Source organism: Melozone crissalis, unplaced genomic scaffold, assembly GCF_028551555.1.
Source record: "Melozone crissalis strain CALT ecotype California unplaced genomic scaffold, PUWL_Pcris_2 ptg000009l_1, whole genome shotgun sequence".
NCBI lineage: Eukaryota > Metazoa > Chordata > Aves > Passeriformes > Passerellidae > Melozone > Melozone crissalis.
In genome coordinates this window covers 5,056,425-5,082,607 of record NW_026535787.1, presented here as the reverse complement: position 1 = coordinate 5,082,607, position 26,183 = coordinate 5,056,425, and the positions used below count along the sequence as shown (strand labels likewise).

General features: G+C 41.0%; 1 protein-coding gene across 1 annotated transcript; it reads left to right on the top strand.

The window, feature by feature from the left end:
- The first annotated feature begins 74 nt into the window (after positions 1-74).
- On the top strand, positions 75-25,848 carry GABRR3 (gamma-aminobutyric acid type A receptor subunit rho3). The gene is made up of 9 exons (XM_054270396.1): positions 75-225; positions 6,599-6,711; positions 14,781-14,848; positions 16,168-16,391; positions 18,450-18,532; positions 19,125-19,265; positions 21,806-21,958; positions 24,000-24,196; positions 25,100-25,848. The coding sequence occupies exons 1-9, from the start codon at positions 98-100 to the stop codon at positions 25,400-25,402; spliced, it is 1,410 nt and encodes a 469-aa protein (XP_054126371.1). The 5' UTR covers positions 75-97; the 3' UTR covers positions 25,403-25,848.
- Positions 25,849-26,183: the final 335 nt, after the last annotated feature.

Here is a 26,183-nt window from a genome sequence, read left to right as displayed (position 1 = left end):
CTTGTGTCTGCTATGCTGTTTCTAAAGGGTAAAAACACTCACAAATAAGAAGTGAGCAAGGTGGATTGGGTGATCAGGCATTTCTCTTTTGGGAGAGATGGTCCTGGTCATGAAACTTCTGTTCCTCACCTGCCTGTGGCCAACAGCAGTGCTACACAGCTCTCACAGTCAGCATCACCGTCTTCATCGCCGGCAACAAATGTCATTCTCAAGAAAACATAACAGGTAAGAAATAAACTTCATCTGTCTCTGTTCAGCTGGTAAACTTCATGCTGTCAGCCACCTTTCAGCACACCCCTTTGGTTCACTGTCCTGTTTTTCCAGTTTCTGGGTTTATAGTATGCATGGTATTGATAGGATGTTCCCAAAGCAGAAATGGTGAAGTATTAATTATTTTTTCATAACCAGACCTTTCACATTGTGATTTTATGAATGTCTCAAAAATATGCAGTTATGTACCCACCCACACCCACACACAGCTCTTTTACTTAGTGTGATACAAGGCTACCAGGTTATTGCTGTGATGTTCCAAGTATTCTTGCCCTCTAACTCCCCTCACAAGAAGCAGAAATGCCTTCCAAAGTCCTGTGCCAGTGTTACAAAGTGCCTTCCATTACCCAAACAGCAGAGTAGCTACACTATAAAGCTACAGAAGACTTTTTTATGGCACTAAATGAGGTGAATTGCACTTTATTTGTAGTGATGATGGAGTGTGTTCCCTTTCTGGAATATATTTAGTGCTTTTAGACATTGAAAATTGACTTTGTTCTTGGCCTTTCAATCGAGTACCTGGTTGAAAATGAATAATGATTGAGGGGTTTTTACCTGTATATTTCTGGGCAAAGTGTCAGTGCTTTTCCCCAGGAAGGCAGCTCACATCTGCCATGTGAGGTCTCTCAGCCTGTTTCTAGATTAATCTAATACTGTGTGAACAGACCAGTGGCTGCCAGTGATAATCCAAGAAAAATTCCTCTTTCTTGGGAGCTCCTAGTTTATTTGTCCAACATCACATTTTGAAGAAAAGTAACATAATTGCACTCCTCTGATATGTTTAAGCTGTTTTTTCCCCCTCAAGTTGCATGCCTTACAGCAGGTGTACAGCTGTTAACATCCTGTATCATTTCTTATGCAATCATCCACTTGGAACCCTCCAAGTCTTGATAAAATCCTGTTTAGCAATGCAGGGTAAGAGATGACACAACAGAGGTGCTGTGTCACTCAGGACTTCTGGGTTTCTGTTCAGAGTTATGGGTCCAAGTTTGGTGCAAGCCAATTATTATCTTCATGAAAAGAATCGCTGCTCAGCAGTCTGTTTATAACATTCTGAGTGCTGGTGCACAATTATTTGTAATAACAAAGGAAAATAAACAGAACCAGCCCCAGTATCAACATAAGATTTCATCTGGTGCTTTGCCAGTCTCAGGAAGCAGTTAAGAATCAAATGGAAACAGAATAAAATACCTTGGTAGTGGCAGTGGCAAGGGAGGTCATTTTTAAGCTCAGCTGCTACACTTTTGTCTCTGGTAAGGGGGGAGCGTGTGCTGCTGTTGTTTGCATTTATCCTGAGCAGTTGCTCCATGTTGGCATAAGAAATCACAAAGCAGGAGGGGACCTGGGAGTAGGAGACAGGAAATTTTGTGGCATCCTGATGACAATCCTCTTGCAACACCAGTGCTAGCACAGTGTGCTCTGCATGGTCCCAGGTCTTTACTGGCACATGCACATGAATCCACGTGACAGTCCTGGGGGACAGGCACGAGTGTTTTATCAGAAAGGAGGAAGAGGGACAAGGAGGAATCCATCTGCTGCTGCCTGGTGGGGCAGTTTTCTGTGTACCAGGCAGGCTTTGGCATCCCACATCCTCCTTTCCAAGGTCTTGGTGATTCTGAGCTGGGGAGAAGACTGGAAAATCTGATCCACAGAGGATCCCAAAGCTTAACAGCAGCAAATCAGCTTTTCTCTGCAAAGGATCCAAACGTGTTTAATTTCTCTTTGTTTCATTCTCTGCCTTTGTTCTAAAGGCTGCATTATCCTCCAGTACATTGCATCAGGGTCTGACTTTGCAGCAGCATCTTTTTCTTTCTGGGAACAATGTTTCAGCCAGTGCTAGAGTTATTAGGGACACAGCTGACAGATGGCCTTGGTTAAATGGGTGGCCTTTTAAAAAGAATCCCATGTGAAAATGTTACTTAACCTACAAGTTCCACTGTTTTAATAGAGTAACCCAGTTCTCCCTCCAAAGCTGTTTGTCTGCATTCTCCTGTAAAGAAGATTTTGAAGCATTAACCAAAAGTACAAGAGAAAGCGATTATTCCCATAGTCCATTTCCTACAGCAAAGAACAAAACATTTGATTGACAAAATATTGGTTTTTTTCTTGGTACATATTGCTGATGTTTCTGAACAATTAGAAATGCATTTTCATGTGTATGAGAGAACGGTGCAATTTTGATTATTTCATTTATCTGGGCTTCAAGGCTTGATGAATGTATTTAAACATTTAATCCATCACACTGATGGATTACCCCACAGTCTCCCCTTGGAACAGGATTTCTGTAACTTCTACCTTTTGGATACCTTTGATTTAGGAGTAGCCAGAATATCCTGGGGACACAACAATGGAAAGAAACTTATGGCCATGACATCCAGTGTATTCTTTTCACAAAAGGCACCTTAATAGTATTCTTCTCGTGAACTTACTTAGTTTAATTCTGAATATGAAGGGATGGTAGGGGAAAAAACCCTTTCTCTAGTTTCCTACAAGAAATTTTACCATGTCATTAGCAGAACTCTGAAACAGAACAGCCAAGCAGGATCTTTCCAGGATCCCTGTACTGTACTGAGTTTATAATAAGGGCTTGCAAGCACAACCTTGGCTAAATAAGATATTTCTCCCTAATATTCACAGCTGTACCAAGCCACCAAATTTTCTCCAGCACCATCCTGTGTTGGGTGTAATTTCTGTAGATTTAGTGATCTTCAGTGGATTTCTTTTCCATGAACTTGTCCTATTCCTCCTTGAACCAGCATAAAATTTTGATAGCCTGGTAATTTAAAGACAACCAGATGGGACACGAACCACTCATGCCATTGGTTTGTGGAGCTACACTGATGACATTAAGTGATTAAATGCTTTAACCAAACATGATCTAAGTGCCCTTGAGCAGACCTTTAGCCTTTCATTTGCTAATGGTTTTCAAGGCTAGGTAGGAGCAGCTAAATTTGTCTTTAAAAGCCTGACACATCTTTGTCCATTGTTAATTAATTCTGAATTAGCTGCTTTGGTTTTGTAGGCAGTGACTAACTGCTCTTTGAGATCTCTGGCAAATGCCAAGGTCCATGCAATAGTATTCAGCCAAAAAGTTACTGCTCCCAATTATTTAATATAGAAGTACCAGCAAGAGTGAATTCCCTGTGTGATCTGAAACAGGTCAAGTGCTTTTTATGGCCTCTTTTGGACTGTAATTATAGATTGCCATTTAATTTACATAATATAAGCCCTTGTCTGAAATACAGCTATGGGAGGCACAGCTATGAGTGGAAGCAGTAGTTTCTTGAGCATGTGCCTCACTGAGACCAAGAACTTTTTATCATTGCCCAGATCTACACCAATGCCAGGGTTCTCTTTGTTGCTACTACTGCAGCTAGGTAAAGAGAGATTTCCTGTCCTTAGGTGCATCCCTCTGCTAATGTTCTCACAAAAATTTCTTCCTCAAAAGGGCTGTCAAGTTCTGGGACAGGCTGTCCATGGAAGGGATTGATTCACAAGGTATGAAAAGACACATTATTATTAGAAATCTACAGTTCTTATAGAAACAATGGTGGACTTAATGCCTGATTGGCCTTTAGGAATCTTCTCTCACACAGTTGGTGAACTATGAATGGCACATTCTGGAGAACCATATCTATAAACAACAGTTACAGAAAGAGAGATATTAATTGTTTGAACCCTTCTTTTTAAGTTTCCCACAGCTTCTCACAGCTTCCCAGGAGAATCCTGGGGGAATGTCTCTCTCTGTTCAGAGAATATGTGGTTACCACAAGTCCCAGAATCCTGCTACCTGCTGTCACAACAAAATGTGGTCTTTTACCTGGTGACATTCCCAAAGGAACCCCAAACTTTGGAATGACAGGATTGAGCAAAGCTTTCACTACTTCCCTTGCTGTGTTGGTGACTGGGGTGAGCTTCAGGCCATCCACTGAAGGGATTCAGCAGTACCAGTGTAGATTTCCATCCCTCCTTGTGTGGCATCTCAGCAAAATTTATTTGCCAGTAATTTCCTGGGGGATCTCCTGTCTTTGTTACCCTTAACACAACTCTTGTGCTTGTGTCAGGGTTGTTTTTACATCAGGTTTCACACTTGCTTGGTATAGATTGTACAGTATCAATCATTCTTCTCCCTATTATGACTTTCTTCAGATGTTTTAAAAGATTTTCTGTTCCCCAGTGGATAATCTCGTGCTCCTGCTGGGCTATTTCTTGAAGGAGCAGGGGTGGAACTTCAACCTGTCATGCTGGGGTAACAGCCCACCCACTTTCTTTGGTCTCAGCCTCAAGAAACTTAATTAATTTGTGATCTCTCTGATCATATTTTGGGGTAAACTCTGACAAATCTGTTTCTTTCTGTGCTACCACTGCAAGAATGGCCTTTTTGCAACCCCTCTTGCTGCTTTATCAGCAAAGTGATTTCCCAGTTTGGGGGCTGTTTTCCCTTTTTGATAACCTCTGCAATGCATGATAGCTACTTCCATAGGCTTCCAAATACTTTGCAGGAGTGTAAGAATCTGTCCAGCATGCTTAAGCTCTTTACCTTGAGCAGTCAGCAGGCCATGCTCCTTCCAAATAGCTTTGTGGTTTAAAATCCCAGAAGATCTCTTCCCAGTGGCTTATTAAATAGGAAATTCCTGCCCTGGTAGCTTATGTTTTGCCTCTCTTGTCCAGGGAAAGTCTTCCTCAGTCACAGACTTGCTTCTAGTGAGGAGTTGTAATAGATGAATCAGTTCCAGCCTGCTTCTTGCAGTGAAATCCTTGGAGCATCAAACAGGCATTTTCCTTGGCACATCAGATGACAAATGACCTCATGCTTCCCAAGTGTATTAACTGTGCCATGGCATTCTGAGCATAATTCATCATTTTCTCCTCTCCTGGATCCCAGGCAGCAGAATTTCCTCGTGTAGAACATTGCAGCTGTTCAGTTCTGCTGCCCATTGTACCCTGCTGCAGGCTTGATCTGTGGTGATTTTAATTCTCTGAAGCGTGGGCTTGCATTTCACCATCCACATGATTTCATACTCAGAAAACCAAAGTCTGTGTTTGAAATGCCTCATGGACCTTCTGATGGCCCTGGTAATTTGATTCAGACAGCACTGCCAGAGACATTCAAGAATACTGAGGTAAATGAATTCGTTCAAGCCCAGCAATTCTGAGTAGCCCAGCAGCCACCTCATCATTCCTGTAACATAAAAGTATTTTCTTGGGCTTCTTTATTAAGAAAAAAGTGAGAGGGAGGACAAAACTTAGTAAATAGAGGCATACACCTTATCCTAAGGTGTTCCATACCTTGCCTTAAGCAGTGTTTGACTACAAGGCCAGTCCTCAGAACACATTTCTATCCTTCAGTTAAAAGTAATAATTACAGTTGCTTGCAGCAAAGTCCCAGAGAATCACAGAAGGCATGAAAGAAATTGTGTCTAGGGAGAGTCCCTTGGCTGTGGCAAAGCAGCTCTATTCAAGTCATTCCTGCAGATAAATGTCTGACCTATTCTGAAATAGCCTGAGTGAAAGGAATCTCAAAACCTGCCAAAGCACTACATTCCCATGAGAACACTTCTGTGAGAAAGGTGTTCCTGATGTGTACAGTAAAATACAAAATCATGAGATCATCTCATTCCAACCCCCCTGCCATGGGCAGGGACACTTTCCACTAGACCAGGTTTCTCAAAACCCATCCAGCCTGGCCTTGAACACTTCCAGGGATGGGCATCCACAGCTTCTCTGGGCAGCCTGTGCCTCACCACCCTCACAGGAAAGAATTTCTTCCTGATATCCCATCTAAACCTACTCTCTTTCCACTTAAAGCCAGTCCCCCTGCAAGTCCCTAGATCCAGGATCATCCTTTCTCAGTCCTTCTACAAAAAATCATTGGCTCACTTGAGCTCCTAGGAAAAAAGCCAAATTTATAAAAAAAGGAATTATTGTCTCTGTAGTATGGATAATGCATGAAGGGGTTAAACCATGGATATGTGGTGTTATTTCCAAGTATGATTTGCAAGTGTTTATGTGAATAATGACTTTAAACAGCTCTATTCCCTTGAATAGTGATAGCTGCAATCTCTGAGGAGAACAGCAGAGGATTTAGCAGTTCTTCCTGTGACTTCTTATAAACAATTGGTGTTCTTCATGGACCTGGGCACCCTCATACCTCATTTCCCAACCCTTCCCAATATATCTTTCTCCAGCTTTATTAGCACAGTATTTACCCTTAACATTCCAGATTCAGCTGCCCAGTATTCCCAGGTCCCTATTTCATGTGACTAGCACTGTAAATGTCAGGGCAGCAGAAATAAATGAAGTTTCTCACTTTTTTCTTTTAACATAGCAAACGAGAAATTAAAATGAGGAAACTTGACAGCACGAAGGTCCGACCACTCAAAACTGAGCAGCTCCTTCACATAGAGGACCATGACTTTGCTCTGAGACCTGGATTTGGAGGTAAGCAGCACATGCCTGGGCTGGGTAAGAGTTTATCCTCTCTCTGGGAGTTTACTTCAACTTTGTCATTTCAAATGGAATGGCAGACTTAATGGCAGCACAGCTCAGTTGTTGTACTTCAGGAAATAAAGAAATACAGAAATAGTCAAAGACAAGGGGCTTCTCTGTCTTTAGTGTATCAATAGGAGGAACTGCTCAAAATGTCTGCTTTACAGAACTAAGTAAGAATAGTGTTAGAATAAGGTTCTTTGACAACAGTGATTAAGGTATGCCTGTAAATGGCACAGTCTAGCAGCAATTAGCAAATTACTTACTCATCAGATTTGTTCTGAGAGATTGAAATGATCCATCAGTTCCTAAATCTGTTTGCTGTGTACAAAATTAAAAACAACAACAACAACAACAACTACCCACAGGCCTGCAGGTTATTATGATATTGTTTCTGTCTTGTTGGGCACTGTGATGATTATCTGTTCATTTAACTAAATTGCATCTGGATCAAGGGAGTGTTCAATGGGATGTTCACAGTTTGGATTCAGTTTGGACTCTCCTTCATGGGAGGGAAAATGAGAAAGCTGCCCCACTAATAAGCTTTGTCTGAGCCTTTGCATCACCACTTCCCTTGTCATGATTCGTGGAAATTAGACTGGACTGCTCTGGATTATGAGGCCAAAAGGAAATATCTGAGGACCAACAATCAGTTGTGTAGACAAGCACAGATTTGGGAGGCCAGCTGAGGTCTGGGGAGCTGCTCTTGTTGGCACCAGCTGCTGGCATCTGGGGCTGCTGATTGTGCCAGGAGGGAGAATGGGTAAGGAAAACATCTTGGCATGCACTGGGAGAATGGGAAAGGGTTTCTTGTTACCATAGAAATGTCTTGTCAGACAGCAGAGACCTTGCCTGGTTTTGAATAATACTTGAGATACAGTCTGTTTCTTGGCAACAGAAATTCAGATTTCCTCTTGCCTAATACCTGTCTTGTGTAATACCTGTTAATCTGGACATCTTATTGTTAGCTCACAAGGAATGTAAATTTCTGAGAGTGTCACCTCAGAAAGAATGCAGCATTTCCATGTAAGCAGACAGAGGTTTGGGATGTCCTTTATCACTGGGTCATCCCAGAAACCAGTATTGATGATGTACATAAAAGCAGCTTTGAGAACACACCCTGTGACCTGGCAGTTGTAATTTTCCAGGGGCAGTGAGGATTTTTCACACCCAGGATTTTTCTCCTTGTCCTTTTTTTGTAGATGCCTCTTCACAGAGCCCATTCAGTTCCTCTTGAAGCCAGCTGTAGTTTTTCCTCTGACTTCACTGCACAGGCCTCTCACTCATCACAGTGCCCTGGCTGTGATTTCAGCTCTACTCCTGGCTTTCAGAAATAGCTTTTAGGAGGACAGTGCCTCAACTCTGCTTCTCCTCTCTCACCCACATGCCACACTGGCATGGGAAGCACCTTTTTCTTCACACATTTCCAAATCTTCAGAACTCCTTTAAGATGCCGAATGTGAAACTCTCTTAGACTAGAACAGATCCACTGGCATTTTTACAGCACAGAGTGAAAAAAGTCCCAGTGAAATGAGTGTCAACCCAAATTTGTACCCCAGAGTTCCTGTTTTACCAATGATTCCAGTGGTGTTGCAGGAGTAAGGAGTGGTTTGGCATTCATAGGGCAGTAGCAGAGATTTAACACACAATTGTGCCCTCATCAATGGAAAGATTTCTCTACAGAAACATCTGAATCTGAATAACATCCTCAGGATTATTTTATGACAGCAGACATGGGGTGTGGGTTTCTCTGAAGAACAGTGATGATTAAGTGTGCAGCAGGAGGAATCTTACCCAGAGAAGAGGGAGAAATTAGAGATATCATTGCTGCAGTCATTGCCACAGCAGTTACAGCATAACCCTGAACTGCACTGAGATTTATTTACAGCACTGTGGCTTTGTGCAGTTACCACAGGTGAAATCCTGGGTTTGTTTTCATCAGATTTAATGAAGCAGCTCTGTACTGTCACTCATGAGGGACTTGTATTTGTCATGTGTCACATCACATGATTTATTCAGCTCAGCACTGTGTATCAGTTTGCAACAACAAAAAACCAGATCAGGAAAGCTGGATGAAAAACAAGTATTTATTATTTACATTTTTTTATTAAAAAAAAGTATTTATTCTTTACCTTTAGAAGAGGGACCACTTCCCCCTCTCCTATACCCCATTGTGATTTTCTGGGTATGTCAGGAAGTTGGAATGACAGATTTTGTTAATCTGGCTCCACTGTGCCCCTTTGCCTGAGAAGGTCAATCACCCTCTGCACCAGTTTAGGAGAAAAGGTCGCAAGAAAATTCATGCTGCTGCAGATTCCTCAGTTCAGGGAACTCTTAAATCTAAGCCTGCCTTGCTTGATTTCACTTAGCACAACCCATGCCATGTAAATGAGCAGACCACAGGACCCAGAATTTGTAGTACCTACAGTTAAGTTGTACAAAACAAGAACAGAGGGAGCACATGCTGAATTTGATTTGTAATCTGAGCAAACATGCACAGGGAAAAACGTGAAGGAAGTAAATGTAGAACTGTTGGGCACTGATGCTACTGGCTGCAGTGTTACTGGAAATAATTGTGGAGGTGAGAGATCCATTTTTTGACCAAACAATTTGAACACAACTCTGCTGCCATTTACACAAGTGTATTTTGGCATTCTTCTGTTGATTGCAGTGCCACTGCAGCTGCACAATCAGAATTTGACACTCTGACTGTAAATTTTTTGATTTAGTCCTGACATTGTCTGTTTATTAGCAGATTAGAGATCAAAGCCAGAGAAACACAGAGCATTGAGATGAAGCAAACTCAGCAACTGCTGGCAAGCTGATCCTACTCTTTTAAAATGTTACTTTGCAGTTCATTATATAGTGAGGATAAGTGAAGCAAACCAACAATTCAGTGCACCCAAACTTTAAAAATCTAAACTTGGCATTGTTGCATTATATTTACTCCCTAAGCCAGGCTCTTGAGCTGTTGATGGAAGCTGGTGGTGTTTTTTCCTTTCCTAAATTTTTGTTGTGGTTGTTGTTTGATTGTTGCCTTCTGTGTAATGTCATGGTCCTGTTTGGTTTGGAAGTGAGAAGGCAGCTTAAACTGGGAGTGGAGAAGAAGTCAGAAATGAAATTATGCTGCCAGAACTTCTTGGAATGCCCATCCCCAAGTTTTAAACTCAGCAAGAAAGGGTGAGCACAGACAATGAATGAGACTTCTCAGCATATCCTGACTTGTAACAGCTCAGATCTGAGGGCCACAATGCAAACTGCCAGAGCAGCCAAAACTCCACTTTGAGAGAGGTCTGAGAGCAAATCCACAGAAATGCTTTAAATCTACTTTTTTCCCTATTATACATCTATTCATCTATATATTTTTATTTTCTGAACTATCTTATTTCAAAGTACTGGTGGAAGTAACACATGCATGTGTGTATAAATGTCTGTATATTGTTTATATATATATATATATTATATATATATATTGTTTTTTCTTTTACCTTGTGTCTTAAGGACCTGTAGTTTCCTTCAATTACAAGTGTGTTAGTTAAAGTTTTAAAATTGATGATCTCTTCTTTTTCAACCAATATGGAAGATAATAACATAAGCAAGTATTAGAAATTATGAAAATAATTCACAAGCATTTAGCTGGTCAAGAGGTCTTTCCTGAAAATTTGCATCTCAATCTGCAATTAAAGATAATCTTAATTCTGAATTTTCAGAGGATCAGAAATCTCATTATATCACCTCCCCCTTTATGCTTCCTCCCTCTTCAAAATATATGTATAATACATATATATACATAATAATATATTATATATGAAGGTAGAAGGGGGGAGGGAAGGAAAGAAAATATGGCCCAATGTAGCTTCAAAAAGTGCTGCAATTCTAACACCTCTTTGCCCCCAAGTTCTTTTCTGTTTTGCACCACAGCTCTCCCTGAAAGATGAGAAATGTCTTCTCCCTGTGGTAAAGACTCATATGGGTGAAAATGGAATTTTTATCATCTCTTACTGGAAGGAATAGCTGGGGATCCAGGACAGGAGGGGAGGGGAAATATATTGATTATTTGCAAGACTTCTAACAGTTTTCCTCTGGATTTTTTTCTTTCACATTGCTAAATCTTCTACTCCAAGGGCTGGTTACTGCTCATACCAGACCACCTTTGTTTCTTATTTAAATAAGAAAGAAACACAGTAGTAACAGGAAGAAAATCCTGTTGCCAGTAATTCTTCTGTTCCTGTCATTGCCAGAAGAAAATTTAAAAATCCACAAAGCTTCAACTCCCTTGAGCTTGTTTGCATTTCTATCCAGTTTTCTTCCTCTTTTTCAGAACAAAGTCCACCTACAGATCTTAATTCTGCCTTAGTCTCTATCTCCTACTGATAGACTTTGTAGACTTTCCTTTTTTTCCAGCATGTACAAAGCCAGCTGGGTGCAGTTGTTTCTAAATTCAACATTTATCCCATAGATCTTCAGGTGCAATCTGTTGTGTGCCCAAAGGTCTGGCTGTTATAAAAATATTATAGCATTCACTAAACCAGTCATTATTACTGTGGAAACTGATCCTAAAAATGCTGAAAGGATAGATAGCCTTTTTACATAAAATCCCTTCTAGAAAGGGTATTACAGAATTTGCCTGATGTGCTATCCATTAATAAAATTCCATGCTCGTCAAGGAATTCTTTTGCTATGCTTAAACCTTTAAAATAAAAGACTGGAAATGGCTTGCATGAAGTTAAACCTGTCTGAAAACAATGCCTTTTTTTTTTTCTGCTGAGGAGTAATTATCCTGAAAATCTGTGGAGCCTCCATTGTGAAAATCACTAATCCCTCTAAAATAATGATTTGTAGTGACCCTCCAGAAGCAACTGAAGCTGCTCAATTTAATAACAAAATCCTCTCTGCCATCCCCAGTTTTGTCAAACTGGGAAATAAAAACCACAGCTTTGCTCTGGTTGCTTTTTTTTTTAAAGGGAATTTGATGCTGTTGTCTGATGGTCAGCCAGAGATTGAAATTCTCAATCTAGCAGGGAGAAAGCTTGGTGCAGACACAGAGGTAGGAAAAATTGCTTTCCTATTTTGGCCGGTTTAGGAACCTTTTCAACTCTTACTGTAATTATGTTTTTTTTTATAAAAACAGCCTCTTGTGACAAAATAAATCTAAGGGATGAAGAAATTACAGTTTCTAGCAGCCTGTTCCCAATAGCTAATTATCCCTGATTCTAGTGGAGGTGATTTTTAATCAAACAGAGAAATATTCCCAAAAACCATGATTAGACCAGACTGAGGGGTGTCTTGTTGGGTGTGTTAGTGACAATGATATAGAGGTGCTCCAGATGAGAAACTTGAACAGCACAGTGATCATGTCTGTGCAGTCTTTACTGTCTTTATTATCTACTTACATTTGTTGCCAGAGTCAGAATGGGAAGGAAATATTTGCAGCTGCTCTGATCTGTTAGTAATGGATCAGGGCTGGGGTAGGGGATGTGCTTTAATAATTCTCTGTGCTGAATGCTAGACTGGACAGTGTTTTCTCACTGAGCATCATGAGTAAGGCTGTTGTCTTTCTTCAGACAGAGAAGAGGAATCTCTTCTCAAGGAGTCTGTTTCACACTTCTCGCATTTCTACCTAATCAGGAATGAATTTAATTGTAACAGTTCCCTTTTTATTCAATTCACTTTGGAATTGATCACTGTATTTCTCCTGGCCATAGGTTCTGGTTTCTTTTATGCTATTCATTGTCACCACCAGCATATTTTTATAGTAGTTCCCAGTGCAGTACAGGCTGTCCTTTCAAAGAATCAGGTGTCTCTGTGTGTATTTATGGGTAAGTGGCACTTTGGTTTGTGTGCATGCAGCCAACATAACCATAAGCTGCCACTGATTTCTAGTTCTGTGATCAGATCCTTTGTATCTGCCCAGAGGAGCTGAATTGTTGATGGAAATTTTGCTCACACTGGAATAATCTTTGTTTGGGTAAGAAATTGTCTGTGATTTTTGAAATGACAAAAAATACTAGAACTGCTGTCATCACACTTGGAGCAGCAGTCACTAAGAAAAGCCTTTTCCTCACCACACAGCACAGGCTTAGAAAGTCAGATGTCTGATTCTGGGATGTGATTTATGCTTAGCTCCTTGTTTGCCTGAAGAATGCTGATGGGAGACATTTAACTTTATTTGCTTTAGATTTGTCCTTGCCTCAGGAACTGGTAAAACCTTTCTTGACATTGAGAGCTGCTCCCCCTCCCCTCCTGTTCCACCCACATAATTCAGTATAAATTGTTGTTTGCATTTAAATGATGTGTGAATGCCTTTTGTGAACGATGCTCCCATCAGGTATAAATTCCACAATGACTTCTACTTTGGCTGAACCTGTTTTTAATTTACAGGATTTCAGTGGAATACAGAAAAGATGACTCAGATTACTACCAGGCACTTTTGTACCAGTGTTTGCTACAAGCTGGTATTTAGTGTAAATAAACTATTTTGGTGTTGTGATCAAGACAAAGCAAGAAGTGGGCAAAACTAGTTTAGGAGAAGTTGAAAAATTTCTGTTGTTTTGTATGAAGGAGTCTGGCTGAATATATTTATTGATACTTTTGTGCATCAGCCTCTGGAGCAGCTGTATTTTCCTGTCTCTGTTCTCCAGAAGAAGCAGCATTTTTTCAAAGTACTGCTTGGTGTTTTAATAACAAACTTTGCTTTCTAGAGTCCTGAATCTTTGGGCTTTGGCCAAGAGGCTGAGGGAGGCATTCTCTCAGAGAGGGACACAATTTCTGAGCCAAGGAGCCCAGCTCTTGTCAGTGCCTAAATATTTTCTCATGTGCCCTGCCAACTCTGAGAACATCTCACTTTATTTCCCATGCACAGTGCATCTTCATCTGTGCAGGGACAGACTCCCCATTAAAAAAAGACAAGTAAAATCAAGAGATTACAGAGCCAGATTTTAAAATACCTCTAAAATAGTTCAAGATCTTTACTGGTAAGAACTGGAGGCAGCTGTGTAATCCTGGAAGGCTGCTATTTTAAGGATAATTCCAAAAAGGGACACAATATTGTGGCTGGTGATCACCAGATTGATGTTCCTGGTCTATTTTGGCTTGACAGGGCTAAAAGGAAAAGACAAGAAAAAGACAAGTTAGAAAAGCTGTTGCTGTTCAGACTTCCTTCTATTGATGTTTTTAACTGGTTATTTGAAATGTGTACTTAAAAAATATTTTAGCTGGCTGTTTTTGACAAAAGTGATTGGAGTCCTGTGTACAATAATTACTACTGATTTTCATGCTAAAAGCAGAATCTTCTTGGGGTGGTGCTGTGATATGCATATATGCATGCTCCTCTCTTCCTCCCCTGTGCAATTAATTAATCAATTAGTGGAATGACATAACCCATGTAGAACTAAATCCTTCATTCACACTGAAAAGAGTGGAAATAATTTCATATTTGGCTGTAATTTTTAATTGATTTGGAGTAACTTCATGCTAAAAATGCACTCAGTAAATACACAACACAGTGACAGAACATGATTAGCATGTGTACAGCTTTTCCCTTGAGAGGTGGTGAGCAAGCAGTGCTTTTTCATGAACAGCTATACCAAACCTTGAACAGCTCAGTAACTAAAGGTAAAGTAACTAAAGAGTCATAGTAAGTATGTTTTTTGTGAATAAGCATTGGAAGTGGTAAGAAAGCTTTGCAATCTTTGATGTATTCCATGTATTTACTCAGCTTTTTCCCATGGTGGTTCTGAATTGCACTCCAAGGGGTTCATTAATTTGCTGTGGCATCACAAGGACACTGCCACTGCTGTGCCAAAAAAAAACTGGTCTGCTTGCAAAAAGAGCACTGAAGATTTTGTGCTTATTTTCACAACTGTTTTACGTTGTTGCCTTTTTTCATTCAGTTTTTTTTTAAAGTGGAGAGACTGCAGTAAATTCTGGGATAGAGTACTCTCTGTATCCTGCTGGTGTTGCTGTCTCCCCTTTAAAAATATGGATTTTTGCTCCTCATGCCTCTTTCTGTTCCCATGCAGGGTCACCAATACCTGTGGGCATTGATGTGCAGGTGGAGAGCATTGACAGCATTTCTGAAGTGGACATGGTGAGCAGAACAGAAATAAAGGGTTTCAGTAAAAATACAGGGGGTTCAGAAACATCCAGATGGATGGTACAGAATAATGTAGGTAAAGAAAGCAAACCCTAAAGAGCACATCCTTGCCTTGAAGCATGCATTTACATTAGTAAGTGTTGAATTTCTCCCTGGGCCAGAGGAACAGCTCAGAGTGGGCAGTGCTCTGGTTTGAATGCTCCATTGCATGATGAGGCTTCATGTTCTTTCCTTCTTTTGCCTATGCAAATCTGAGTGTTCCATAATTGTGACATGGATGGAGCTGTGATCATAACAAATGGAAAGAGAAACATCAGTTCCAGAAATGGTCCTGGGGAGGAGACACTGCGCTTAGGACCTGTGGTACTGGAATGCAGGCTGTCCATTCTTCAGCCCAAATTGTCACTAATATTGTCACTATGAGCTCCTGCACTCCTTTACAAACCTACTCAAATCACAAAATCATATTACAGGGCCATAAAATCATATTACAGGGGAAGATCAAACTCTCTTCACAGTATTCTTACCAGAAGCAAATGTTCTACAGAGATCAATGGTGTCTGCCTAATAAGACAAAATTTATATAGGTGAACACAGAGCAGTCAGGCTGTGCAGAAGCTCACACTGCCTTTGCAGCATCCTCTCCATCTCTTCCCACATGTAGATTTGCAGTCATAATGTTTCTCTAAATAGGATCATAAAATATTTGTGATAATGTTTTATATTAAAATAATAGTGTAGTTATTTTAATTATTGTAAAATCTAACTCCTTACTGTTATGATATTCATTGAATTCTTTCTTTATGATGCATTTGATTAATAAATGTATTAATTTAGCCCCTGTACAATATTTGTACAAAATGAACAGACTTGTGGATTTTAAAAATTGACCTAGTGCTCATGAAGAACTCCAGTTAATGCCTTTGTAAAGGAACCTTAAGGGAACCACAGTCCATTCTTGGAGAAGGTTGTGAAGATTTCCAGAGGAAACATTTTTTCCATTTACCCTTGTTTGGTTTTAAAGCTTCTTTCTCACTGCACAGCTGGCCCAATCCAGAAGACCACTGAAATATGTAGAAGTTTTGTCTAAGGATAAATGAAGTCTTAGCCTCAGGCACCATGGACAGGGAAACAACCAAAATTTCATCAATATTCAGATTCAAACTCATTGAGTGGTGCTTGGTTCCTCTTATTAAGGATCTTTCAGATAATGTGCAATGAAGAAATTGATCCTTTGTATATGTAATTGGCGTGTTTTCTATTGCACATGACTAAACCAAGTGTTGTCTCCTTTTATTTTGAATGAAACAAAGGACTTCACCATGACTTTGTATCTCAGACACTACTGGAAGGATGAGAGGCTCTCATTCCGTAGCAACAAAAACAAAAGCATGACTTTCGATGGACGGCTGATAAAGAAGATCTGGGTGCCTGATGTGTTCTTTGTGCACTCCAAAAGATCTTTCATCCATGATACAACTGTGGAAAACATCATGCTCCGAGTGTACCCCGATGGCAACGTGCTCTTCAGCCTGAGGTGAGGAAATACCCTTCCCTGAGAACATCCATGGCTGCAGTTGTCATGTGATTAAAATGACTGGAAATACTTGCAGGTAAGAATCTGGCATTAATCCCCTGGTAGGACATCATGGGAAACTGGTATGCCAGTGGGAAAATTAATTGAGGATTGAAAACGTATTTTTTCTACCATTCAGGTATTGTTTCCCATCAAGGGAAATATCAAGTGTTAGTTCCTTACCAGTGGCTCTAGCAGTATTGCTACTGAGTACAGTAAAGCCCATAATTATTAACAAATAACCATAATTTTGGTAGTTTTGTTTGTTTTATTCTTTTTCCTGAGTCTTTTGAAACTGTCTCAGCTATTTTCAGCCAGTTAACATGCCAGTGATACAAACCAGGGCTCTAAACAGGCACAGATTTTGGTGCTGATACCACCAGTGTTGTGGGACTAAAAGGAACTGGAAAGTGAAACAGCAATTCCAGAACTGGAACAGCAAGGTCATTAATGTGTCTCCCTTCCCTCTGTATGTTACTGCTTTGCTTTATGAAGGAGATTTGGATGATGTGGCAGAAATAGTTTCAATGTAGCAATTTTCCCCCTAGGGTAAGGGATCTGAGGCCTGTGCATTGCAGAAATTAACTTCGGTACTAATTAGCTCTGAGCACAGAAGTGATATTTCATCCAATCTGGACAGTTTGAAGATTTATGGAAGCATTTGAGGTTGTGGCTGTGTAATTATTGTTGCAGCAATTAATGAATTTATCTCCTCTGTCATGAGGACATGCAGGAATCCTCACAACAACAGCTGTGCACTATTTTTAAGTAGTGTATGTTCAAGTAAGGAACAATGAGGTGAAGTGTGCTTTTTATTGCTGTATTAATTTCCATAATTCTTGAGAAGGAGGGATCAGAGGAGCTATAGCCCTCCATTAAGGCTTGCATCAGTGATTCTCCAAGTGAGAAGCAGGAATTGTTCCTTAGATGTGCTTTAAAACGCCCTATTTTAATGCTAGTTTTACATGTAGCAAGTAAATTAAATTCCAAATGCTTACATGCAATAAATCTGCATATTTCACAGTTTTTCTTCAGTGCCTGGCATCCAGGGTTTTATTGAAGCAAAATCCAGATCTGTTGCTAAAACAGACTTCCTTTTCTTATTCCCCATGTCCTTTAGCCAATAGCTGAAGGATGGAAACAACATCCCTAGTTAGAAGTCCTATGCATGTCTTCACTCTTAGAATCTGATTTCAAGCCAGTAAAGTCTTATATTTGTAAAACTTTAGCTACAGTGTGGTTACTGAGCCCAGGTTTTCAAAGGGCACTTGTATAACCTTCACTGAAATCCCTGTGGGATTCCATTTGGGCAAAACTGAAAAATTGAACTTAACCATCAAATGACATGCAAGCTGTGGCAGGAAAGGGAAATGTGGCAATATTTACCATATTTAATTTGCTGCCCCTAGCAGGTTCAATTTTTTTTGTTTGTTCTTTATTAAATACAAAGGGGTATTTGTCCTCTAAACATTTGTGGAAAAGCAGGTGGAATGTGAAATAGGCTTTGCCTAGATTTCTTTAAGCTTTTTACAATATAAAGCATTTCATTTAAGAGGAGAGTAAGCTTCCAGAAATTGCAGCTAATCTCTTTTTACAATTAAATATTATAATCATTCTAGCTAGGGAAACATCCCTTGGAATAATATTTGCTCTAATCTGTAATATTATCTACCTCAGTCTATGAGAAATAAAATGACGAAATGTGAACTCCCTTTGGTAATCTTTGTAATTGTAAACCTTCAAACCAAGGTGTGAAAGGCTAATGAAGGATCAAATAGAGGGTTTAAAAATCAAAGGTAATGTATTTAATAATAAAGACTATTTATGGGGCTTTTTAAAAAAAATAGGATCTCTCACTGATTTAACTTTATTTCACCATCTTGAAGCTATTTTAGAGGCATCTAAAAGGGGAGAAAACCTCAATCAATAGGATTCTAAACAGCAGATTGGTACTAAATGTGTGCACAGCTAAGTGTGAAATTATTAATTTTATTTCTGTTTTTCTCTTTTTTTCTGCAGAATAACAGTTTCTGCTATGTGCTTCATGGATTTCAGCAGGTTTCCTCTGGACACACAGAACTGTTCTTTGGAACTGGAAAGCTGTAAGTTTAATTTCTAATTATTCTTCACATGTGCATCCTTACCAGCACTCCCTCTTGTGCATTATACCTCTTTCACTTACTTTGAGGTGTCACCTGAACCCTTCAGCATGTACATATTGAACTGGAAGCAATTTGGGATCTTTCCAGACCTCAGTGAGGTTTGGGAAGGTGGAAAAACCATGATGCACCCTGCTTTATTCCCACTGGGTATATATTCCAAGGCCTAAATCTAAAAATCTCTCAAAAAACATGAGGGTTTTTTCTCTGAGAAAAAAAGATGTGCAGAGTAAAAGTAAAATAAAATGTCAGTATTTGACTTGTTGGAAAAATGAAGATGGGTGCTTGTGTTAGTGTGAAACATCTGCTTTTTCACCCCTGCCTCAGCTGGAAGCTGCTGGCAGGGCACAGGGCTGGGCTGCACTTGGAACAAGATGGAACATGCTCTTTTTCCATGCCAGCTGACAACTTGGTGTGAAAAAATGTCTCTTTGGGGTTTCCCCAGATTGCTTGAGTGGCCTCCTGTCCCTAAGAAAGGGAAGAGGAAGTGATTAACTTCAGGAACTTTGTAACCTCACTTTCTGCTCTCTCACAGATGCATACAATGAGGATGATCTGATGTTGTACTGGAAACATGGCAACAAGTCCCTGAGCACAGATGAGCACATCTCCCTCTCCCAGTTCTTCATTGAGGAATTCAGTGCTTCCAGTGGACTTGCTTTTTACAGCAGTACTGGTACAGTAAGCCCCTCTCCTCAGGAGAGAGCAGCACAGGATAAATTCATGCAGAATGTCCTTCACATTCAAATTCTTTGCTAGTAAATGACAGTGGCTGCTGAGAGATCAGTTCAAATGAGGTCTTGTCAGTCTGGGGCCTTGGTTCTCTTTGCATTACCAATAGAAAACTTTATTTTAGGGAAAAAAGGCCATAATAATACTTGTAACTTCATAGCTGGCATTAAGAGCCTGGAACAAAAAGCACAACCACAAAAACATGCTGTTCTGAGCTCTTGCAAAATCATGGTGCCTCTCTGAAAGCCACTGGAGTATTGAATTTACAGGAATCTTTATGTCCTGGCTATACAGAAAAGCTTGAAAATGGAAATCCTAAAGGGTCAGATACTAGAAAGCAAACAAGAGGAATTCCAGTGTGTTTTACTGGCTAAAATATCCTCACTTTTGGAGCTGTGTAACATCACTAAAAGTCTGCTAACTTGAGGATTTTCATATGAGATTATTACCTGTTCAGGTCTAATTCATGATTTGCTTAAATTTCCCTGTTTATACATAAAGTTGCAGGGAAAAAATCCCTTTATGTCAGTGCAAAATAATTTAAATTCAGGTTGATCTTCCCCAGACAGGTTTTATTTCTGCCTGTTGATCTTGCTCTATATTTTCTGGCAAACTGCACAAAGCTTTAGGGGTTCATGGTTTGATTTCATGCAGGGTGAGGATTTGTTTTCCTTGTGTTTTACATGAAATTATAAATTTTGAAACACTTCTCTATGTAAGTAGTCTAACCATAGGTTTTTAACCAAAGAAACAGCACTCTTGCTATTGTACTTTACAGTCTGAGTCAAATCATTTCAGTGTGGTTAATGCCCTTTATATCAAAACAGATGAATAAAAGAGAAATGACTCCATTTAATACAATGAAGTGCACAAGTCTTTGGAAAAAAAGCCTTTAAAGAAAGCAGCAGATATATTTATTTAGTGTATTTTATTTACAGGTTATTTTCTTTTTGTTTTCAAAAGAGAGCCATCCAGAATTGTGGTGGCTACTACTGAATGCAGAAATCCCAGTTTAAATTATGATGCAGCCTCAGCAGTGAGGAATTCACAGCTTGATAAGGTTCTTCCCCCTTATCTCCTGCTCCTGTGTGAGCCAAGAACAGAGCTCCATCTTTCAAGGGCCACTGTCATGTGGATACCCTGCTATGATAACTCTGCCTTGCTGAGAGCTGCATCCAATTTGTCCTTGTTGCCAGAAGGAGACTGGGATATTTTCCACCAGACTGGGTTCCAGGAGCTCAGCTGGCTTCTTTCTGCCTTGCTATTCTCATCAAAAACCACTCAAGGCAAGCAAAGAGAGCCTTGAGCACAGCAGGGCACCCTCACAAGGGCCCTGCACCCAGGGCTTTGCAGCACCTCCCAGCATCTTGGACTTTGCAGAGTGTAACTTTACACTTAACATGCGGAGATCCTGTTGGTGAGCTTATTCAGCAGCATAAAGGTGAAAGCAAAGACTTGTTTTAAGTCCCAGGAACCACTGGGATAATACTTGTAGCATATCTGGTAATCAGAATTTAGACTTACACTTGGCTTTGGCTTCAAGGTTTTGTTTTGTTCAGGAGGTTCCACTTTGTCTTGTTTTTTTGTTTCTTGTTGGAAGCAAATTTACCCTCCAAGTAAATGATAGTGGAGAACAATCAGCAGCACTCTAATGAGAGTCATCATTCCCACAAAGCAGCTTTCTGCATTTCAGGTTCTGCATCTCCTGTCCTGTGAATCTCAGTGAGCAGCACCTGTGGTGTTTAGGCTTTTGGAGTTCCCAGGCCTCCAGAGGAGCAGCAATTTAAATCCATTTTAGAGACAATAATCTTTAAAGCAAAAAACCTTCTCCACAAAACTGAAAACACAATAGAACATTTAATAGTATTTGGGGTTCATTTTGATATGTTCTTCTCTACAGAGTCACTCGTTGTGATGGCAGGACTGCTCCAGCACAGGCTCACAGGTGCCTCTGTCAGTCCTGGACAGGCAGGTGCTGTGCAGGTGCCCACTTCTGCCTTTTTCCCTCCCTGAAACCTGCTTTCCCTGCCGTGGCAGGAGGTGCAGCAGGGATGCACTAAATTCGCTAGATGGCACCCTGTCCTCTCGAGTGAGTGCTGGGCCGGCAGGCAGCTCCCACCAAACACACCCAAAAAGCCAGGAAGAAGGGCTGCTTCTTGTCAGGTAATTCAGGGAAGGCAGGGTGTTGGCATCACTGCACAATTGTATCCTGTCTGTATTCTCCTGGCGGTTTCATTTCAAGTCCATTTGATTTTTTTCAATTTCCCAGCCTCAGTTATAACAGAGTGTTACAGACATGCTCCCATAAATGAGGGAGGATGGACAGTTTGTAAAGCACTGTGTAAAACTAAGGTGCTGGCAAGGTTTCTGAGGCATTTACTGCTCCTGCCAGAAGGAGGGGTACTGCCAGCAAACAGAGCTCACAAATAACACAGCTCTCTTCTCTTCTCCCCAACCTGTTCCTCTCCTTTTTTTCCCCAATAGGTTGGTACAACAGACTGTTTATCAACTTTGCACTCCGCAGACACATTTTCTTTTTTGTGCTACAATCCTATTTCCCAGCCATGCTGATGGTGATGCTGTCTTGGGTTTCCTTTTGGATTGACAGAAGAGCTGTTCCTGCCAGGGTGTCACTAGGTAAATCTTTGCTGTATATTCTTTGGGAGGTATGGAATTGAGAGGGGAGGGTTTGGAGTTACCTTATTTACACAGTACATGAGCAAAAATATCAGCTAATTGCCTGAACAACACTGTTATTACCTCTGTTGTCATTACCTGTAGTCAGTCTCTGCATTTGGAAAGGGGATGTTTGTTCAGACTGGCTTTGCTGTTTTTGGAAACAGCTCACACAAAAGCAAAAAGGGATGATTCTGCAGATTTCCTGATAGAATTTTACTGAATTGCAAAACCTGGGTTTTCCTTCCCTCTTCCCAGCAAAGTAACAGGGAGGAACAGGCAGTGAGATCCCTCCCCAAATCCATGGATCATTAGGTGTAGCCCAATCTATGGAAAAGCTCTGCAGCTCTTCTTTTTCTCAAGAAACATTCACTATCTTCCTACCAACTTGGAAACAGCTGCCTGTGTGGCAAAGCCTTTCATTGTGGGACACCTTAGGAATGTTTGCTTTGGTGTCTTAGCTGTGCAAGGCACACAATCTTTGTGGAAGCCAGAAAGTAAGTTCTGAACTCCTCAGCTCAGGAGAAGAGGACCTATTATGGTTTTTTTAATAGAAATTTATTTTTTTCTCATTGGTGTATCATTGGATGCCACTTCAAGGCTGTCTTTGTTGGGAATATAATACTGATGGCCCTGGAGTGAGTAGATTTTTTCAAAAATTAGGATCTCTGAAGATCTGATGGAAATTTGTTAAGATATCTAATGCAGCCATAATGCACCTGAGTCCTGCAACTGTCAGGTTAAAATAAAGAAGCTCCTGTTCTTTCTTCTCACTGATGCTGGTCCCAGAAGCCCTCATTTTTCTCTGTAACTATATCAAGAAGATACAGGTTTTTTCCTAGAAAAAATAGGACTGTAGCCACTCAGATCCCTTTCTATTGGCACAGTCTAAAGCTATTAATACATGAGATATAAATCTCTTTGCTAATCTGTAAACAAATTATGGTACCTCCTACCTACTTTTATTCATGCATCTATGAATTCCTTTTATTTAGAAGAAATTTAACTTCATCTTTACAAATAACCTTTTAATTCTCAGTAGGCAGCTTTTAATGTTGTCAAGATGGTTTTTCTGATCATGTTTTTTATGTATGGATTTCTGCAGAAGGTTATGCATCAGGAGTTCCATGAATAAAGCACATTTCATTAGCATAATCATACATAATTTATAGGAAACCTTAACAACAAAGTTTAATAAGCCTAGCTCCTTGGCCTAGAGTATGTACATTAAATAAATTGATTTCCTCTTATATGGTATATTTCAAGCTCCATCCCTCCATCCTTCAAACCAAAAAAGCTGCAGAGAGGTAGGGGGAGAGTTCTTGTATGTTCCAGTGGACTTGAACTGGGGTAGAACTGGACAAGGGCTGCAGAGACCCAGCTGACAGTGCTGTCTCACAGACTTACATTGATTTCTTTAAAAGCAGAGCTTGAGTTAGGTGTTGGATTTTTTTCCTGAGCTGGAGCAAACCAAAATGAGGTGAACAGCTGATGTAAGAGCAGAGATTGAAGAGATGAGGGTGAAATTTTGCTCACACTGAGGCAAACAATTTTTTCTTAGTTTCAGTGGATGTAGCATTTTTATCCTAGATTGCTTTTAGAGAGCTGTGGGTTATATTTGTTCTCAAGAAGTAGAATTTGAGAAAGGGTTGGGAGGGAAAATGATTCTTTAGTGATTTTCCTGGACAAGAAAATACACAGTGGCAGCCCTGGCTCTGGGAAGTGAAGAAAGGCCACAGCTTTCCCCTGTGTGTGGCAGTGCCCAAAGCTGCCACACAAACCTGTTCCTCGTGCTGCCCAGTGACCATTGTGAGCAGAGAGATGATTCAGTGCTCTCAGCACTGTGTGTGATGGGTCCTTCATGGTTCACTCCACTTGCCAGAGCCTGTGTGGGGGAGCTAAAGGGGGTGTCACTCACACTCCCTCACAGAGCTCTGCAGTGGGGATGGGCTGAGCAGAACCTGGGCCAGAACTGTGCTAACCTCTCTCTTCTCTCTGGCAGGTATAACTACAGTGCTGACAATGTCCACCATCATGACAGGAGTAAGTGCCTCAATGCCTCAAGTGTCTTACATAAAGGCTGTGGATGTGTATTTATGGATCAGCTTCCTTTTTGTCTTCCTGTCAGTCATCGAGTACGCAGCGGTGAACTATCTCACCACCATTGAAGAGAGAAAGCAACTCAAAAAAAGGGGCAAGGTACAACCCTCTGTACCTTTTGTTGCCTTCTGAAAGCATCATGCAAGCCACAGAGTAATCATAATACACCCCTGTGATAACAGAACAGCAACAATCTCTGTCTCCACTCTGTATCTCACTTTTTTTTTCACTTGGGTGAAGGGAGACAGTGTCCTCCTCTCTGAAATCCTGAAAGGTCTGTGCTTTCTCTCCTTTCCCTTGTGGCAGAGGTTAGGGGTACTTTTTTGCCCCCTTTTTTCCCCCTCGGAGGAATATAACCTTCCTTCTATTTTCAAATACCTATCAATCAAGGTATTTCTCCTGTCTCTGAAATAGACCTCAGCATGCCTCCATATGATGTTCCTCCATGTTTCCTGTTTCTTTTTTTGTCCCAAGACTAGATGAATGACAAGGTAATTTTTAGAAAAGTGTGCCTGAGGCAGAAATAGCCATAAGTTAAACATCTGCTTTCTGTGAAGCTCTCACTTATAAAACCTTTGCTTGAAGAATATCCCCTCTCTAAACTCATTTGCTGGAATATCATGAGGGGAGAAACACAGAAAGAATGCATATGTTGCTCACATGATTGGATAATCCCATCAAAAACTGACTCCCAGCAATGTTTGAAGTAATTTCCCACAAGACCTACAGGAGAGAGTTAGATTGCTCTATTTCAGGAGCTGAGGCACGAATTGGCAGCCAGCAGCTGGCAATGATCAGGCAGACAAGTGTGGTTTATAGCATTTGATGACATTTCCTTGCTCATGTCCCGCTCAGGGGGGCAGGCCCCACAGAGAGCCATACTGTGGGACAGCCCTGTTCTCCACATGCTCAGCACTGAGGGGAAAGCTTTCTTTATCTTCTGGTTTATTCATTTCTGCTTTGCCACCGTGGCTCCTGCTAGTAACTCTCCCTTGTTTGCAGGCCTCAGGGATGTACAGCATGGACGCCGTGCAAGCGATGGCTTTCGACGGCTGCTACCACGATGCAGATGAGGACATGGACCTGAGCCCCTTCCCTGAGCCCTGTGAGGAGAATGAGACCAGGGCCAGTCAAACCAACATCTCCAATGCTGACACACCTCGCCTGAAGAGGAAGAGATCTCTGAAGGGCAACGTGGGCAGGATTATTTTGCAGAACAATCATGTTATTGACACCTATTCCAGGATTATATTTCCCAGTGTATATATTGTGTTCAACTTTTTTTACTGGGGTTTGTACATATGAACAAAAATGCTTATAAGCTAGGCTTTATTTTGGGTATGAGGGTTGCATCATACTTAAAAAATAATGCAACAGCAGTAGAGGAAAAGGTTACAGTTTTCCAAGAGAGACTTCTGCATCAAACCTGGTTTGGTCAGCAGCAAAACTCTTCATGAAAAACTCCTACATGTCTGGGCTCTTTTCCAGCTGGACTACACAGAGCTTCACTGGGGTGATCCCGTGCACAGGCTCCATTGCAGTAGCACAGGAGCTGTGTGCTCACTAAGGGAGCCCTTTGTCACCCCCTGAGCAGACAGCAGCTCCCTCCTGAGCCATTGCCCTGTCTGTGTCTGCACTCCAGCCCTTCCTGTCAGATCAGCCTCTCTGTTCCTCACCTATGCTCCATTTTGGTCAGCAGTCAGCACCAACAGCTTTGGGACAGCTTGGGACAGCTCCTGTCCTTGTTTCACTTCCTGCATTCCAATTTTCCTGGGCAACCCCTGTGCACCTCAGCAGCTTCTGCCCTCGGATGGGAAGCAGGGGGAAATGATGGCTTAGCAGTGCAGGAAGCCAGGCTGAGGGGGCTTTGTAGATTGTGCATCAGCAACACTTGAAGAAAACCCTTCACCCTTGTCAGCTGTCCACGACTCTCCATGGGACCTCTGTTTTGAAGAATCTGGCTCAGCAGTCCCTGAGGCAGCACAGGAATAACACAGGTATTTATGGACCCTGTGCACTTGCAGCCACTTCCCAGGTGGATGAGCAGCACCCCCAGCAGGAGCTGTGTCCTTCATGAGTCACCCAC

Bases quoted from the DNA above. Each gene is read 5' to 3' on its own strand.
- GABRR3 (XM_054270396.1), top strand. From the start codon at position 98: ATGGTCCTGGTCATGAAACTTCTGTTCCTCACCTGCCTGTGGCCAACA. The intron at 226-6,598 runs GTAAGAAATAAA...CTTTTAACATAG, and splicing joins TTCTCAAGAAAACATAACAG to CAAACGAGAAATTAAAATGA. The intron at 19,266-21,805 runs GTACAGTAAGCC...TTTCCCCAATAG, and splicing joins TGCTTTTTACAGCAGTACTG to GTTGGTACAACAGACTGTTT.